The sequence below is a fragment of the Polistes dominula genome, unplaced genomic scaffold (genome assembly GCF_049000335.1).
Source record: "Polistes dominula isolate Pdom_NZ unplaced genomic scaffold, Pdom_raw_medaka contig_83, whole genome shotgun sequence".
In the NCBI taxonomy this organism is placed as follows: Eukaryota; Metazoa; Arthropoda; class Insecta; order Hymenoptera; family Vespidae; genus Polistes; species Polistes dominula.
The window spans coordinates 469,055-485,182 of NW_028301032.1; the positions used below are offsets into that span (position 1 = coordinate 469,055).

The 16,128-nt window shown below is 27.5% G+C and overlaps 3 protein-coding genes across 5 annotated transcripts; 2 read left to right on the top strand and 1 right to left on the bottom strand.

Annotated features, from left to right (window-relative positions):
• Positions 1 to 675: 675 nt before the first annotated feature.
• Positions 676 to 6,770, top strand: egg (SET domain bifurcated histone lysine methyltransferase eggless). 2 transcript variants are annotated; one of them, XM_015329745.2, is made up of 14 exons: positions 676 to 1,015; positions 1,082 to 1,345; positions 1,444 to 1,573; positions 1,669 to 1,812; positions 1,899 to 2,263; positions 2,330 to 2,998; positions 3,112 to 3,360; positions 3,455 to 3,799; positions 3,859 to 4,026; positions 4,119 to 4,427; positions 4,523 to 4,788; positions 4,856 to 5,186; positions 5,266 to 5,473; positions 5,546 to 6,770. In XM_015329745.2, exons 2-13 carry the CDS (start codon positions 1,112 to 1,114, stop codon positions 5,470 to 5,472), a joined length of 3,417 nt encoding a protein of 1,138 aa, XP_015185231.1. In that variant the 5' UTR covers positions 676 to 1,015; positions 1,082 to 1,111; the 3' UTR covers position 5,473; positions 5,546 to 6,770. The 2 variants fall into 2 exon arrangements, with proteins under 2 accessions (XP_015185231.1, XP_089030493.1); XM_089174367.1 differs by lacking the exon at positions 676 to 1,015 and having other exon boundaries at positions 1,216 to 1,345; positions 1,421 to 1,573.
• LOC107071068 (myotrophin) lies at positions 5,836 to 15,243 on the bottom strand. 2 transcript variants are annotated; one of them, XM_089174368.1, is made up of 3 exons: positions 15,117 to 15,243; positions 7,279 to 7,389; positions 5,836 to 7,162 (listed from the first exon to the last, which is right to left on the bottom strand). In XM_089174368.1, exons 1-3 carry the CDS (start codon positions 15,117 to 15,119, stop codon positions 6,986 to 6,988), a joined length of 291 nt encoding a protein of 96 aa, XP_089030494.1. In that variant the 5' UTR covers positions 15,120 to 15,243; the 3' UTR covers positions 5,836 to 6,985. The 2 variants fall into 2 exon arrangements, with proteins under 2 accessions (XP_089030494.1, XP_015185235.1); XM_015329749.2 differs by lacking the exon at positions 15,117 to 15,243 and adding an exon at positions 7,885 to 8,150.
• Lkb1 (Lkb1/serine/threonine kinase 11) lies at positions 8,469 to 14,356 on the top strand. The gene is made up of 6 exons (XM_015329795.2): positions 8,469 to 8,995; positions 9,588 to 9,708; positions 10,222 to 10,407; positions 10,504 to 10,640; positions 10,714 to 11,057; positions 11,260 to 14,356. Exons 1-6 carry the CDS (start codon positions 8,658 to 8,660, stop codon positions 11,418 to 11,420), a joined length of 1,287 nt encoding a protein of 428 aa, XP_015185281.1. The 5' UTR covers positions 8,469 to 8,657; the 3' UTR covers positions 11,421 to 14,356.
• Positions 15,244 to 16,128: the final 885 nt, after the last annotated feature.

The following is a 16,128-nucleotide window of genomic DNA, read 5'->3' on the forward strand; positions in this document are numbered from 1 at the left end:
TGTTAATATTATTTTTAATAATGAAAAGATTAAAGGTTTATGTTAATTAAAATTTAACGTGCTCTTACATTCATGTTCTAGGATCGTTAAATTTAATACTGTACTTCTACAAAGAAAGAAGAGCACATGTATGTAACATATATTATTACAATAATGTATATTAAATAGTATTGCAGAAAAAATTCAAATACCTGAATAAGTAATGAGAAATAAATGAATAATTTGTATAGTTAACGTTAGCACTTTGACCCTCGACATATATCTACAGTAATTCACATTAAATAGTTTTATAAATAATAGTCTCTTGTAATCAACAATATTATAGGTAATTTTGAAAATTTGAACTAAGTGACAAAATTAAAGATAATTCTTTTATGATTGATTTTTATAATATACAAAATTTTGATTTAAAATAAATCATAAAATATTAAACATTACATTTAGAAACCCAGACGAAACCCTGACATTTGTTCTTTCTTTTCGAAATATTATATATTTTTAGAAATTTTATTCAAATTTGATAACTCCTTTTTTGTTTACATTTTCCTTCCATTCCCGGCATTTATAAATGGCGCCAAATGTTTATAACCAATGATATCAAGACGTGGGATTTTCTTCTACGTGAGAACCTTCGTGCGCATGCGCGTCACAGCTCGACGGCGACTACTAAGGATTAGATAGTGCGCATGCGTGGGAAAAATCCTACGTCCTGGCATCACTGATCATAACCACAAAATATATATATATATACATTCATTTATTAATACCAAAGGAAACATTTTGATTATTCTGTATATTATAAAAAGTATTTCTTTTATAATACAGTACAAGAAGTATATTTTTTAAATCAATGATTAAAAGATAAAATTTTGTAAATAATAAATCTTATAAATAATCATGCATTTTTAACAAAGTGTCTTGAATGTTAAAATAAGAATGATAAAAGTTGCAATGTTTAAGTAATCCAAGAAGAAAATAATTTGAAATTGTTATCTTGAATTTATTCGATAATTAGGTAAGTAAGTTGAAAAACTTTATTATAAAATATAAAGAAATCTATATAATTATTTTCTATTTTTAGAGGTGAAGAGTTGAATAAAAATCATTCACGATGGAAGTAATCGAATTAGTTTCAGACGAAGAAGTATCCAATAATAAAATGAAAAATCCAAAGATTTCTAATACATGTAATTCTAATTGTATAAACTTTAAATGTAATTCAGGAATTGATATGAAACCTGCACCATCCTTTGCATGTGCATATTATGGTGTCAATACAGAAAAGAAAACCAAACCTAAACTAATATGCAAACAATGTTTTGATATAGCTTTGGAACATCAGAAAGTATGTAAAAGATATTTTTACAAAATTTATAATATCTATATTATATCATCTTGTTTTCTACTCAAAACTAAATAGACGTTCTTGTTATTTTTTGACAGAAATTAGTAGCAGCATTAATGGAACAAAAATCTTTATTGAAATGCGATTTTCCAGATCTAACGGTCGAAGTAGAAATTTCCGACAGTGATGAATCCGACGACGAGAAGAAAAAAGAAACAGATGACAATGGTTAAATTATGTTTTAGTTAAAGCTGCATTTAATAAACTGCATTTTACTATTTTAATTATTATTTTAATATTTTTTATAATATTTTTATTCTCAGATACTTATGTACCAACGGAAGTACTTTTGGATTTAGAAGAAAAGTTGGATATAACACTGCAATCACTTTTTAAACAATACAATGTGGATTATCAAATAGGGGAAGCAAAAAATCTATTGACACAACAGTGGAAAGAAATTGATGGTATTTAAACACGTTAGATAATATTTTCAGTAAAGATTTAAAAGACTTTTTTTTTATTATTTGAATATATTGAATTTTATTTATAGAAAAAAATAAACTTATTGATGATGAGATCAAAGCCTTAACTACTCAATTGGATACATTAAGAAATAGTTTATACGAAGACTTCAGGCCACAAATTCGAATGATTCAGGAACTTCAAATAGGTATGGATTATGAAGAAAATATGACTTATCCACTTGTAGCGACTAAAAAAGTCACTCAAGTACGTAATTCGCCTTCCAAATTGCAACAAGAGACTCAACCAGATATATTACCCATTGAAAGAGATACTAAACAAATAGTTACTTTGAATTTACCTCCTACTGGTCCTCTTGTTAGACCACAACCAGAACCTGACACCATAATCTATGTCATGAAACATCCTCTCATGAGATGGATTAAAGGAAAGGTAACGCAGAAAAGAAATACGAATGCTAAAGCAATATCACGTAATACGTTTAATTTCTCTTTCTAGGTAATAAATGTAGTAACCAAAAATCCATTACTGTGTCGAGTAAGATTATTCCAAAAAAAGTATAGTTCGACTATCAAGTCGGTCTCTGGCAAACAAATTGCTGTAGCAGTACCCAGTAAAGTTTTAATTCCTGTCGGTACAAGAGTTGTTGCTGTCTTTCATGATGTAGAACATTTTGAAAAATATCGAGAAAAAAACGAATCTAGCAATTTTTATAGCGGTGTCATTGCAGAACCTCCTAAATCTACAAATAAGTACAGATATTTGGTGTTTTTTGACGATGGATATGTACAATATGTTACGCACAAAGATATCTTGATAGTATCTGAAAGTTCTCCTAGAGTTTGGGAAGATGTAGCCAGTGAGTCGCGTGATTTTGTAAAAAAATATATGGAAACGTATCCGGAAAGACCGATGGTAAAATTACAAAATGGTCAGATAGTAAAAACCGAATGGAATGGTAAATGGTGGGTCGCAAGGGTTAAACAAGTAGATGCGAGTCTTGTGCAAATGCAATTTGATGCAGATCAAAGAACAGAATGGATTTATAGAGGCTCTGCCAGATTAGGACCTTTATATGTTGAACTATTAAAAGCAAATGCAAGGCAGCAGGGTCATCATACTTCTCTCAATGCACCTAGTCGTCATCGTATTCCCGTTATTTCTAATGTAAGCATTTCATATTCATTATAAAAATAATTTTCTTTATTAATGTATGCCTTTATTCTTTCTGTTTCTCTCTTTCTTTTTCTCTATCTATCTATCTTTCTTTATCTCTCTAGAAAAACAATTTACCTTACGTGGAATATACTTCCAATGTAGACATAGATGAGGAAATCAAAAATATCCTTAATGATAAGCCATCGGACACTGAATTTAATGAAAATCGAAGTGTCAATGCACCAAAATCAACAATAGCACCATTGCAGTCTCGTGCTGTAGCTAAAAAAAGTACTAGCAAAAAATCAGTTGTGACAGATGTAATTCCTTGCAATCCTACTTTAGAAATGAAATCTTCTCATAGCATTGTTGTAAGTAATATTAAATGCAATTAACTATGCAACAACAAAATTGCACGAATATAATTGAAATAATAGAAAATATATTTTCTTTTTTGTTTTATAGTACTATCAGACGCAAAATGAAATTCAAACGAAAAAATTCGTTCCTCATAAATGTGGACCGAAATGCATACAAAGTATATCTTTCACACCAGATGATTTGAAAGGTTACTCACCCCTTTCGATTCCTTTACTATGTGGTTGGAATAGACAATTATGTAAATTTCCAAAATGCAAAAAAGTTATATTGTATCAAGCACCATGTGGTGTAAGATTACGAAACATGGAAGAACTTCATTTTTATCTTCGTCAAACTAATAGTCCAATGTCTGTAGATTTATTTGATTTTGATTTTTGGGTCCATTGTTTGGCAGAGTTTGTTTTAGATAAATGCTTTGTTAATATTAAAGTAAGTAAATCAATTTTATTATTAAATGAATATAATTTTAAGTATCTGTTGCTTTACAGGATCTTAGTTATGGAATAGAAAATGTGCCAATACCTTGTGTGAATGAATTAGATCATGCTTTACCCGATACTATTAGATATAGTACTCAAAGAGAACCTACAGAAGGAGTAAATTTAAATTTAGATCCAAATTTTCTTTGTAGTTGTGATTGCGAAGATGATTGTCAGGTAATAAATGTATACTTGCTTGTATAAAAACATATCATTTATGTATCATTTAATTTAAATATATTTTCTTAATTTAAAATTTGATTATACAGGATAAAACAAAATGTCAATGTTGGCAATTGACAATACAGGGAGCAACTTTAGGGGGAAGAGTTCCAAATACTGCTGTTGGTTACGTTTATAAACGTTTACCAGAACCAGTGACAACTGGTATTTACGAATGTAATTCTGGATGTAAGTGTGCCGTAAAAACTTGTTTAAATAGAGTTGTACAACATCCACTTAAATTAAAATTACAAGTTTTCAAAACGGCACCTCGAGGTTGGGGTATAAGATGTCTTACTGACATTCCGTTAGGTTCTTTTATATGTATTTATGCTGGACGTTTATTAACTGAACAGGTATAAAACTAAATGAGAGAAATATAATATGTGTAATTGTATTATATATAAATAAATATAATAATATATATTTCCATGGGGGGGGGGCTGCATAGGGTGCAAATGAAGGTGGAAAAAACTATGGAGATGAATATCTTGCAGAGTTAGATTATGTTGAAGTTGTGGAAGGGATGAAAGAAGGTTACGAAAGTGATGTTTTTGATCCAGAAATACCTTTAACTCCTGTGAAAGAAAAGAAAAAAGAACATGGTGCAAGTGACGAAGATTATAACGCTAAAAATACTACAAATGATTCTGATGAAGATTTTAACATTAGTAAATACGTCAATTTTTCTGTAGATTCGGACGAATCTTCTATCAGGTAATTTCAAAAGAAAACTATTTTATTATAATTATTTGAAATCTCATGTTTAATTATTACATTTTAGAAAACGCCTTAGAAAACGTAAAAGAGGTGAATCTAATTTAGATGGTTCAGAGGAAAACAGCGAAGATGGAAGTATTACAAAAAGTTTAGAAAATCTTATTCCTAAATCATCTTCACTTGAAAATCGTACAATGGATCACGAAACGGTGACGATAAGCGACGAAGAAGAAAATCGAAGTAGTAGACGTGTACCAAGTAGATTTGATCCATCGATAGAACCTTTACAATTAGATAGACCAAAGTTTAAATCTGTAAGAGATTTTTATGGAGAGGATGAAGCTGTTTACATCATGGATGCCAAAACAACAGGAAATATAGGCCGTTACTTAAATGTACAAATTATTAAATTATTATAAATGTTCTTTAAATATTCGTTGTGTCAGAAATTAAACGTCACATTATTTTTTGTAGCATTCCTGTGATCCAAACGTTTTCGTTCAAAACGTATTTGTAGATACGCATGATGTACGTTTCCCATGGGTGGCATTTTTTGCTTTGAATTATATTCGAGCAGGCCAAGAATTAACATGGAATTATAGTTATGACGTAGGTAGTATACCGGGTAAAGTAATTATTTGTAAATGCGGTGCATCAAATTGCAGAGGCCGACTACTTTAAGGTATGTAATCATTATTATATATTATCAATCATTTTTTTTAAATAGAAATTAAAACGTTTTCTTTTTTAATAGTATACAATTGCAGAGAGAATACTAGGAAAAAAGAATATACGTTATTACAAGTACAAATGAAATAATGATAAGAATTTAAAGAGAATTATTCATGTTTTCAAATAATAATAATAAAAACAGTGATATAAATTTGTGTTTACACGTTACATGTACAGTGTGAAAAAAATAATGTAATGGGAATAAGGAGATAACTTGATAAATATAGATAGTATAGATAGTATAGATCTTATGTATCACAAGGAAACATGAAAATTATTTATACAAATTCTAAAAGGAAAAGATAAACACGATTGTATTATCAATGTATACATGTATTCATTTTGCAAACATCCAAATGTGACATAACATTAAAACAGAACAAAAATATACAAAACACATTGTTATATATTGCATAAATTCATTGATTATATATTACAGTCTTTTCCTCTTTAGCCTGTTTCACTAAGCAGATATCTGCGTGTGTGTTATTATATTTTGCTAACTTTGCTATTAAACAACCTGTTCAATTTTGTACCACCTACAGTAAAAGGGATGCATGTGGATGAATGCCATACCAGTAAAGTTAGCATTAAATCTCATAGAATAGGCCAGTTGAATGCGCAGCACTCTAATAAACTTTTAGCCATGTATATGAAGTTGACGAAGTCAACAAAATTCATAACAATGCTCTAATGACTTATGACTTTTGATTATTGTACATTTTTTATATATCTTCCAAGACAATATATATATATACATATATATGTCTATATATGAGATATGATCTTCACTAACACATTTGCAATATTTTAATATATAATTAATGTTTAAATCCGTATTGAAAGAGTAAATTAATCACGAAATAATTCGAATAATATATATAATTCACATATTTTCATTTTTTAATAATACTTAATATTTAATTTTTTGTAACTAAAATCTTTTTGTTTTATTTTACTAAAAAAATTATAAATATAATATTAAAACAGCTCATTTAAAAAGAAATTATGTGATAGGAATGATCGATATTAACGAACAAATAATAAATAGATTAAAATGAATTCATTTTATAGAATGTATCAAAATATTCTCTACAGTATACTTGGTTAAATAAGAAAAAAATAAACTTAATTAAAATGCATAATAAGACATAAAAAGGTATTACTACACAATATAAATTTAGAACATTTACTTACTAATATATAACTGAAAATTTACTTAAAAAAAAAAAAAAAAAAAAAAATAATTTTCTGATTATGTACCTATATCTTCCGTGTGCGATATATCATTATAAAACTGTGACCCCCATATTTCTGACAGCTTTCATTTAAAATAGATAAATATGATAGTTAAAAAGTATGCACGAAATTAAAAACAAAGCAATCGCGGATATTATATTTAAGAACATTTTAACATACTAGAATAAAAAAAGTTATCGCCTTATATACGTTTGGATTTCTGCTAGTGCATTCTGAGAAGTTGTTTAATTTCTTCTTTTTCGGCAGCATTCAAATAACTTGTCCCGTCAGGAGTTAATCCATCCGGTCTAGCACCTTTTTCTAATAATAGCTTAACGCAGTGCGTATGACCTTCCCAAATTGCAGCGAGTAATGTTGTTATCCCATGTTTATCTGTAGCCTAAACAAATGAACAGTAAACAAGACATTTATTTAATCGTTTGTAAACATTTCATTTGTATCTATGCAGTATACCACTGCGTTATAATAATTAAGAAAATTAAAGATATAACTTACATTAGCATCCGCACCCTTTTCCAAAAGATATCTTACTACATCGTATTGTCCATAATCTGCAGCATAATGCAATGGTGTTCTTCCATCGATCATTTGATTTACATCGATATTCTGTTGAATAAATATATATATATATGCATATATAGAAAGAGTGAGACAAGAAAGATATTAAATATTAATTTGAAATAAAGATATTTGTGATTAAATATTTTATAATAAAATTATGTCATTTTATTTTGTAATATATGAAAAAGATAATATGCAAGATATATATATATATATATATATATATATATATATATATATATATATATGTATATATTAAAAAAGGAATATATGCTAAAAAGAATTGATATAACATTATTACCGAGATATCGCGTTATCATAAAAGATAATTACAAAGAAAAACTGCTGCAGCTGTTATTTAAGCGATTACTTTTATTAGTACTGCAAAGTACTGTTGATATATATTCGAACTTGGTTTACTCAAATAAAGCAGTCAAGACAAGATAAAAATAATTGTTCGTAATAATATTTAACGTTTGGTAACATTATAATTTGTAAAAATGATTCTACAAATCTATAAAAGAATATTGTCATATTTGCCTTATTCTCAACGATATCCCGAACTTGCTCGAGATCACCATTTTTTATTCCCCAAACGAGTTCGCTCATTTTTTAAATATTTTTTTTCCTTAATATATGTTCAAACAAACTCTCGTTAAACAACGAAGACGTATCTAATCTAACCGTTTTAATCGCTAATGTCGCAATTACGTGACAGATCTCACATCCATCAGATTTTGGTTAAAAAACCGCAAGAATTAATAGACCGAACGCGATGTCAAGATGTTAAAAAAAATTGTATAGGCTAAGCGTATAAAAAGTGATACCAGGTGGCGTTGATGGTCTAGTGACGTTCTGCCGATACGTCAAATGCACTTTCGGCGGAATTTTCAAATGATAAATTTGAAGGGTATTATTAACGCCATAATATTACAAACAAACATTCGATTTTTCTAATTCGATATCTCGTAATTGAAAAAAATTCGATAATAAAGATTTCTAAATAAATAATAATGGTTTATCAATTATATATGCAATGTAATTACTATCGTTAACATAAAGTTATTTGGTAGCATGGAAAATAGTTTTAAAAATCGTCTACCAGATGGCGCTCAGATAGATGGGGAACATGGGCGCACCTATTAAATGAACGAGGCGTTATCCCAAAGCCCTGTTACTACTTATTTTCCTACATTTTCTACGAGTTTGGCTCCCCTGGCCGTAGTTCACAACAGTAGTGGTGCCGGTTGTATTATAGGTTAAAATTTTGTGTGATTTTAGTCTGACTTTAAGTTTAAATTAGAATTGTGAAAATGGACAATCGGATCACGATATGTGACCCAGACGAGGAAGAAATAGACAATGAAATATTTCGAGACATCGAACCAGTCAAGTGGATTAACGATGATCCTAATTATGACTTGGATGAAATCAACATGTTTTTCCATAGGGTGGATTCAGATCAGATCATATATGAGGAAAAAAAGAAAAAATGTAAATTTATCGGTAAATATGTTATGGGGGATGTACTTGGTGAAGGTAGTTATGGTAAGGTGAAAGAAGTACTGGATTCAGAAACTCTGTGTCGAAGAGCTGTTAAGATTCTAAAAAAGAAAAAACATCTTAAACTCCCTAATGGAGAAATTCAACGGTATGCTATTTTAGCATGTAATAATATGTATATGAATATATGTGTATAAACTTTGTGTGCTGACAACAATTTATACATATCTATTTGTTTATCTTCTGATATTTCACGATTAAAACTTGTCACTAGTTCTATCAAATAATTTTCATTTTTTTTTTTTCAAGAATTCTTATTTGCACGTATTACGTTGTTTTATGTTTTAGTTATTATTATTACTTTCATAGATCGTGGAATTTCTCATCTTTTGTAAATTACTTCTATCATATTTCATTATTACAAACTTTATTATAAATATGATTATGTTAATAAGACATATATATATATATATATATTGATAACTATATAGAAAAATACCACTAACCAGTAACTAACTATTTATATATTATTAGTTAAATTAAGTTAAAATGCATGTTACATGATTTAATCATAGAATTGCATTACAAAGTTCATCGTGTCCTAAAGAAAGATTATATTTTCTAAGAAATAACTGAATAAATAGATTTATTTATAGTTCTAAGGCAAACACTGATCCTATACACATATAGGTTAATTTACTTGTATATACATTTTGATTATTTCTGATGTTCATTAACAGGGAAATAAAACTATTAAGAATATTAAAACATAAGAACGTCATTAACCTTGTAGATGTTCTTTATAACGATGAAAAGAGAAAGATGTACCTAATTATGGAATTTTGTGTATGTGGATTACAGGTAAAGTTTAACAAATTTCAAATGAATTTATTGTATATTTGTTATGCATTTTTATCTTTATTAATTTATCGAATATATTAATCTAATATTTCTGAACAAAAATAATTTAAAACTTTTCAATTGAAGATGTCATTTAAAGGAATAAATTATTTTTAAAATGTACATTCTTTTTGTTCAAACACTTTTAGTAAAAAAAAAAAAAAAAAAGAAGAAATGAACTAAAGGTGCCTAATATTAATAATAAACTTAATAAAATAATTATTTAATATTCAAAAAAAGAAGATATATATATAATAGTAATTTGTGTGTGTGTGTTTTTTTTAATAGTTTATATTGGCTTGCTTTCATAAAAAATATAATTTCTTATATTAAGCAGATATATATTCTATATGTGTACATATATATATATATATATAATATATATATATATACACACACATAGAGTAATAAGCATAAGAAAGGATTGCATGGAGTTAAAAACAATTAGATTTCTATTTATTAGATTCTTTACAGGACATGTTAGAAAGTACACCTCTGAAGAAACTTCCACTTTGGCAGGCACATGATTATTTTTCTCAATTGTTGGATGGCTTAGAGTACCTTTACAGTAAAGGAATAGTACATAAAGATATTAAACCTGGAAATCTGTTATTGACATTAGATAATACCTTAAAAATTAGTGACTTTGGAGTTGCAGAGGTACGCATTTTAAATTTTAATATATTTGTATAAAATACAAAATATGTTCATTTTTGCTTGTTATATTTTAATCAAATATTTTTCTCATATTCCAAGGCATTAGATATGTTTTCTATAGATGATACATGCAAAATGGGTCAAGGTTCACCAGCTTTTCAACCACCCGAAATTGCAAATGGCTGTGAAACATTTTCAGGATTTAAAGTAGATATATGGAGCAGTGGAGTTACATTGTGAGTTTGACAATGTGTGATTAATTGAAATATTTATGAAATAGTAATATGTAGTCATTTTCATTTTGTATAGATATAATATAACAACAGGTCAGTATCCTTTTGAAGGAGACACCATATATAAATTATATGAAAACATTGGCAAAGGTGAATATACAATACCAGAAGAAGTAAAGGAACCTTTGAGATCTCTTATAGAAGGGATGTTACAAAAAGACGCAAGAAATAGATTTACATTGCAACAAGTTAAAAGACATTCTTGGACTATATGTAGGCATTCTAGAACAGAAGATGAAGTGCCTTTACCTCCCTTAAGGGGAAGTAAATGCCATAGTATGACTGTATTACCGTACCTGATGGAATATCACTATGGAGTTGACGACAATCCTACATATTATACGGAACATCAACTTAATGGTATGCTAAAGATGGCTATCTTTAAAAAGCATGTTATCTTTCTTCAAATATATACAAATTTATATAATACAGATATTTTCTTTTTTGTCATGCTTACATTCTTATCTTTCAATGTATGATTCATTTATTTTTACGTTTTTAAACACTCAAGATAAATGTTTATAAATATACATTGGAACGTATAATTTTTTTTTTTTTTTAGAGGAAAGAAGACTTCAAGAAATGGATAGGACTAGCGAAGATCAAAAACCAACTTGTAACAGTCATTGCAACAATAAATCAAATACGCATAGCAAAAGAAGATGGCGCAAACCCATTTCTTGTATTGGCTTTAAAAAATTTCCATCTTGCAAACCTTCGTGATCTGGTTATAATATTGGCACAATACTGTTTTATGGTATTAAATATTTTACTGATAGTTACAAAGTTTCTCTATGGAAGAGATGACTGAGTGTTTGACAGCGCAACACTTTTGAACTAATTCAAAAGCGCATAAATGTAAACATTTGTGATATTAATATTAAATAGTTATATCGAATGGTCCACAATACGCTATTGATTGTGGATTAAATTATTTCTAATTTGTAAGAAGAAAGTATAGTTTGTTTTTGTGTGTCATAATGATGAAATGAAATATTATATGCGTAATAAGATTGCCTTTAAACTACGATACATATTAGAATTTGTTTCTATATTTAATTTTGTAAATTAAGATCATGTCTAACTAAGAGAAGTGATAATAATAGTCAACTCGTATTGTCTCTATTAATTGAGATGTGCTAATTATGGTGTGACGGAGTTTTTAGATTCTTATTTATACTATATATCATTTTTTGAAAAAGTAATACAAATAGTTTATAATTAAGAGGAGGCAAGTCAGTTTTAAATAAAACATTATTGCTCCTCGATTATAATATATATTTACATTAACATGTAAATATAGAATGAAGAAGAAACAAAAAATGTTCAATATTTATAAGAAAAAAAAAAGTAAAAGAAAATCTACAATTTTATCTTATATATATCGTTCATATAATTATACTTAAATTATGACGCCAGCATGACTAGGATACGTAGTATTTTTTTAATTGAGATGATTTTTTTCTACTTGTATATTAACTTAGTTGAATATTAATGTAAATAATGGAGTATAGTTATTCGTAATCACAAATGCAATCTTAAGGGAAGTTTGTATCTGCTTGAATCACATACTATATAAATGTACATTATAACGATAATATATTTCATCTTCAATGGTAGAAAGTGATTGTTATGCCAAGTCAAATTTATTCAAAATGAAAAGTTATAAGGCTTTCTAGCGATGGCTACCTTTAACCTGATACAATAGGATGTTAAAAGCAAAGTGAATAATTTTTTATATTTATATATTAGTAAGTTTACAAGAGTTTATTATTATATTATGTATAACTAACATAATTCAACTCAAGATAAATGCAGATACTGTTTCTCCTTAAAGAATTTTATAGTTATAATTGAATAAGTATTAAACATGATTTAAAGTGTATATGATGTATATATAAAGAGTATCTATAAACTTGTGTCTCGGTCATATACAGTACCAATTATACATGGAATACATTATATAAATTGAAAGCATAAATGCATTACCTATAAAAAGAGATAGTTGAAAACTTTTGAGCCTCGATAAAATGAAATTTATATTTATTTATTTATTTTTTATTATATTAATAAAAGTGAGTTTAATTGAAATAACAAAATTGTTTCTATTAGGTTCAAAACTTGTCAATCCATCCACGTATATACTTGTCTTTAAATATATATATATATTAGTTTCATCTATTTCATTAAATATCATATTCAAAATCAGTATATAATTATATTTAAATATATTGGTATATACATGCTGGGACATAAATTTAGAGATACTTTTTGTTGGTGATGTGTGTTGTGTAAATGGTTGATTTAATAACAAAACGAATAATTCTCTTTTTTTTTTCTTTTTTCCCATTAACATTCTAGATTAATATTTGAATATAATCGAAATAATTATTAAGAGAAGAAGAAAGAAAAGGAAAGAATAAAAAACAAAACGAAAGATTAGAATTCTGTTAAAAAAAGATAACAAAATTTATATATTACATATTCTGTGAGATAAAGACAAAGAAAGAAAAATAATAATCATTATCTATAAAAAAAAAAAAAAAAAAAAAAAAAAAAAACAAAAACAAATTTGTTTTGACCCAAAATCTTTATTATTTAACGAATTGAAGACACGTTAAGTAATTTGATGTATAATTTGTATTACAAAATGAACGCAATTGATTTTAATTAAAATTAATTAATATGTTATATATATATAATTAGAATATAAGATAGAAACATTAAAGTTTTGTAATTTATATCTTCTATTAAGAAATTCAGATGCCTAAATGTAACATTAAATAAAAGTGGAATTATGCAGTGTAGATGAAAATAATTTTGATTATAGATACGATATAAAAATTGTAAATGAGAGATGAACTATTCTTTTTATTTTATTTTGATTTAGCAATTGTTGTTCACGTTTGCAAATGGTAATGGATGCAAGATTTAATAAGCATATTAAATGTTTATAATGATAACAACTTTTCATCCTTGCATATCATAGGAAAATAATAATCAATTCTATAATAAATATAATATACTTGTACAATTAAATATGTATGTATATGTATGTATAATTAAAAAAAAAATTATTTTCTTTTAATTGAAATATTATCGAGATAATAAAATTTTACGTACGTGTTAAAAAGCATATGATAGATATATATATATACATATATATAAAATAATAGCAGAAACAGCCATATCTACACTGCACAATTCTTTTTGCGATATATCATCGAAATATTAATTAATTAAGTGCGTTTATGATATTTTAAATAATATCACATATCAATTATATATTCATTCATGCGTAAAATTGCTTACCGATAGTGCAAATGTTCAAAATAGCATAACGGCATAATAGTTATGATGCCAATTGGATTATATTATCTAAAATGATGCTTGTATTTGTTATTATATATATTTGTCAGATAATTTTGAATTATGCACAAAATGTTGTAAAGATAAAAATGTATTTTTTCTTCAATATTGGAATACGATTATTATAAGATAAGACACAATCTGTTTCTGTATTATATCATGTTTTATCGACGCTGCGTGTATTATAACAATACTGTTGTACATATGTATGTATAATAAGTTTGTATTTTACAATTAGTTATCACAAATTAAGAAAACAAATGGCAAATACATTATATTAGGAAACTTTATTCTTGTACCAAATCTTTTACCAAGTTTTGTACATGGTAATGGAAGATATTGTTCATCGACTGCCAAGAAAAATTTATGTATTTGTATAAATTAATATCTTCTTTGTTAGAATTTCCTGTGAATTATTATGCGAATAGAATGCAACTGTAGTGACAAAAAAATAATTTAGACAATAATATGTTTAGAGGTAAAAAAAATAATCTTGTTTAAAGGAGAAGCAGATATTATAATACTTTTAAGATACATTTATTTTTAACATATAAAAAATGATTTATGTTGCATTAATTTTTAATCATTTAAAAAAAATACAAGGAAACATCAGTACTACCGTCTCTAAAATATGTGCCGGCATCTAGCGGTGATACCTGTTACTTTAACTTACCGACTGGTAAACCATGTGCCTCTATCTAGCGGTACTAGCTACAACTTCATCTTACCTACTGGTAAAAAGTTTATTGCCATTTGGCGGTAATAACTATTACTTTATTTTACCGACTAGTAAAGTACGTGTCACCATCTAATGGAAAAAGTACGTACTATTTATTATATTAAATATATAATAAATAAATTTTAGTGTTTAATGTTATTTTAATTTTTAGATAGATAAGTTCTAATTTATATAAAAATATCATATACATGCCAATCACATGTGTAAGAAGTGAAACCTTCAAAAAACTAAGTTTCGAGAGAATGAGACGAATACACAGTTTCAAGGGTATAAGATGAGTGTGTAGGGTTTATTTATTATAATATTATTACCATATTATCCAAAGGTCACCGGTATGGTCTCGAGGCGGAATTGCTTATAAAAAGTACACTTTTCCAAAGTCAAATGTCAGAAATGGTTTACTTTTCTCATACAGTGGCACCATCTATTAGTAGCTAAAAGTAGTTACTAGTCTTTACGAACGGTCTCTTCCACTCAGTGATCCCATTCGTACGATAATTATCGTACGCGTACGATAATTTGAGGCCCTGTACGATCCAAAAATCGTGGCGTACGATCCATTTGGAATTTCGAAAACTTGATGACCTTTTTTTTTTAGTCAACAAATTTTGCAAAGGTGCACAGTGTCCATGTGTTCGGACACTCGTGTTTCGACACGAGTCGCTTTCATAGGTGCCACTCCGGCGTGCCCGCCAACTTCGGTTACACTCGACTTCTTTCGATATCCCGAACACACGGACATGGATAACTTTCATTGTGTGCAATCCCAGTGGCACAGGGAGAGGGTAAGATTTACCCACGATCTGGCAGCACAGGATAGTCATAGATAGACACAAAAATCGTATGACGTTTATCAAGGAAAGTAATTTACACACACACACGTACTTTTTCCATTAGATGGTGACACGTACTTTACTGGTCGGTAAAATAAAGTAATAGTTATTACCGCCAGATGGTAATAAACTTTTTACCAGTCGGTAAGTTAAAGTAACAGGTATCACCGCTAGATGCCGGCACATATTTTAGAGTCAGTAGTACTGATGTTTCCTTGTATTTTTTTCAAATGATTAAAAATTAATGCAACATAAATCATTTTTTATATGTTAAAAATAAATGTATCTTAACAGTATTATAATATCTGCTTCTCCTTTAAACAAGATTATTTTTTTTACCTCTAAACATTATTGTCTAAATTATTTTTTTGTCACTACAGTTGCATTCTATTCGCATAATAATTCACAGGAAACTCTAACAAAGAAGATATTAATTTATACAAATACATAAATTTTTCTTGGCAGTCGATGAACAATATCTTCCATTACC

Excerpts from the sequence above, each read along its gene's own strand:
- egg (XM_015329745.2), top strand. The coding sequence starts at position 1,112 with ATGGAAGTAATCGAATTAGTTTCAGACGAAGAAGTATCCAATAATAAA. Across the intron at positions 1,574-1,668 it reads AAAAGAAACAGATGACAATG|ATACTTATGTACCAACGGAA; the intron begins GTTAAATTATGT and ends TTTTATTCTCAG. Across the intron at positions 4,027-4,118 it reads ATTGCGAAGATGATTGTCAG|GATAAAACAAAATGTCAATG; the intron begins GTAATAAATGTA and ends TTGATTATACAG.
- LOC107071068 (XM_015329749.2), bottom strand. The coding sequence starts at position 7,953 with ATGAGCGAACTCGTTTGGGGAATAAAAAATGGTGATCTCGAGCAAGTT. Across the intron at positions 7,390-7,884 it reads GGGATATCGTTGAGAATAAG|AATATCGATGTAAATCAAAT; the intron begins GCAAATATGACA and ends TTTATTCAACAG. Across the intron at positions 7,163-7,278 it reads AAAAGGGTGCGGATGCTAAT|GCTACAGATAAACATGGGAT; the intron begins GTAAGTTATATC and ends TCATTTGTTTAG.
- Lkb1 (XM_015329795.2), top strand. The coding sequence starts at position 8,658 with ATGGACAATCGGATCACGATATGTGACCCAGACGAGGAAGAAATAGAC. Across the intron at positions 8,996-9,587 it reads CCTAATGGAGAAATTCAACG|GGAAATAAAACTATTAAGAA; the intron begins GTATGCTATTTT and ends GTTCATTAACAG. Across the intron at positions 10,408-10,503 it reads GTGACTTTGGAGTTGCAGAG|GCATTAGATATGTTTTCTAT; the intron begins GTACGCATTTTA and ends TCATATTCCAAG.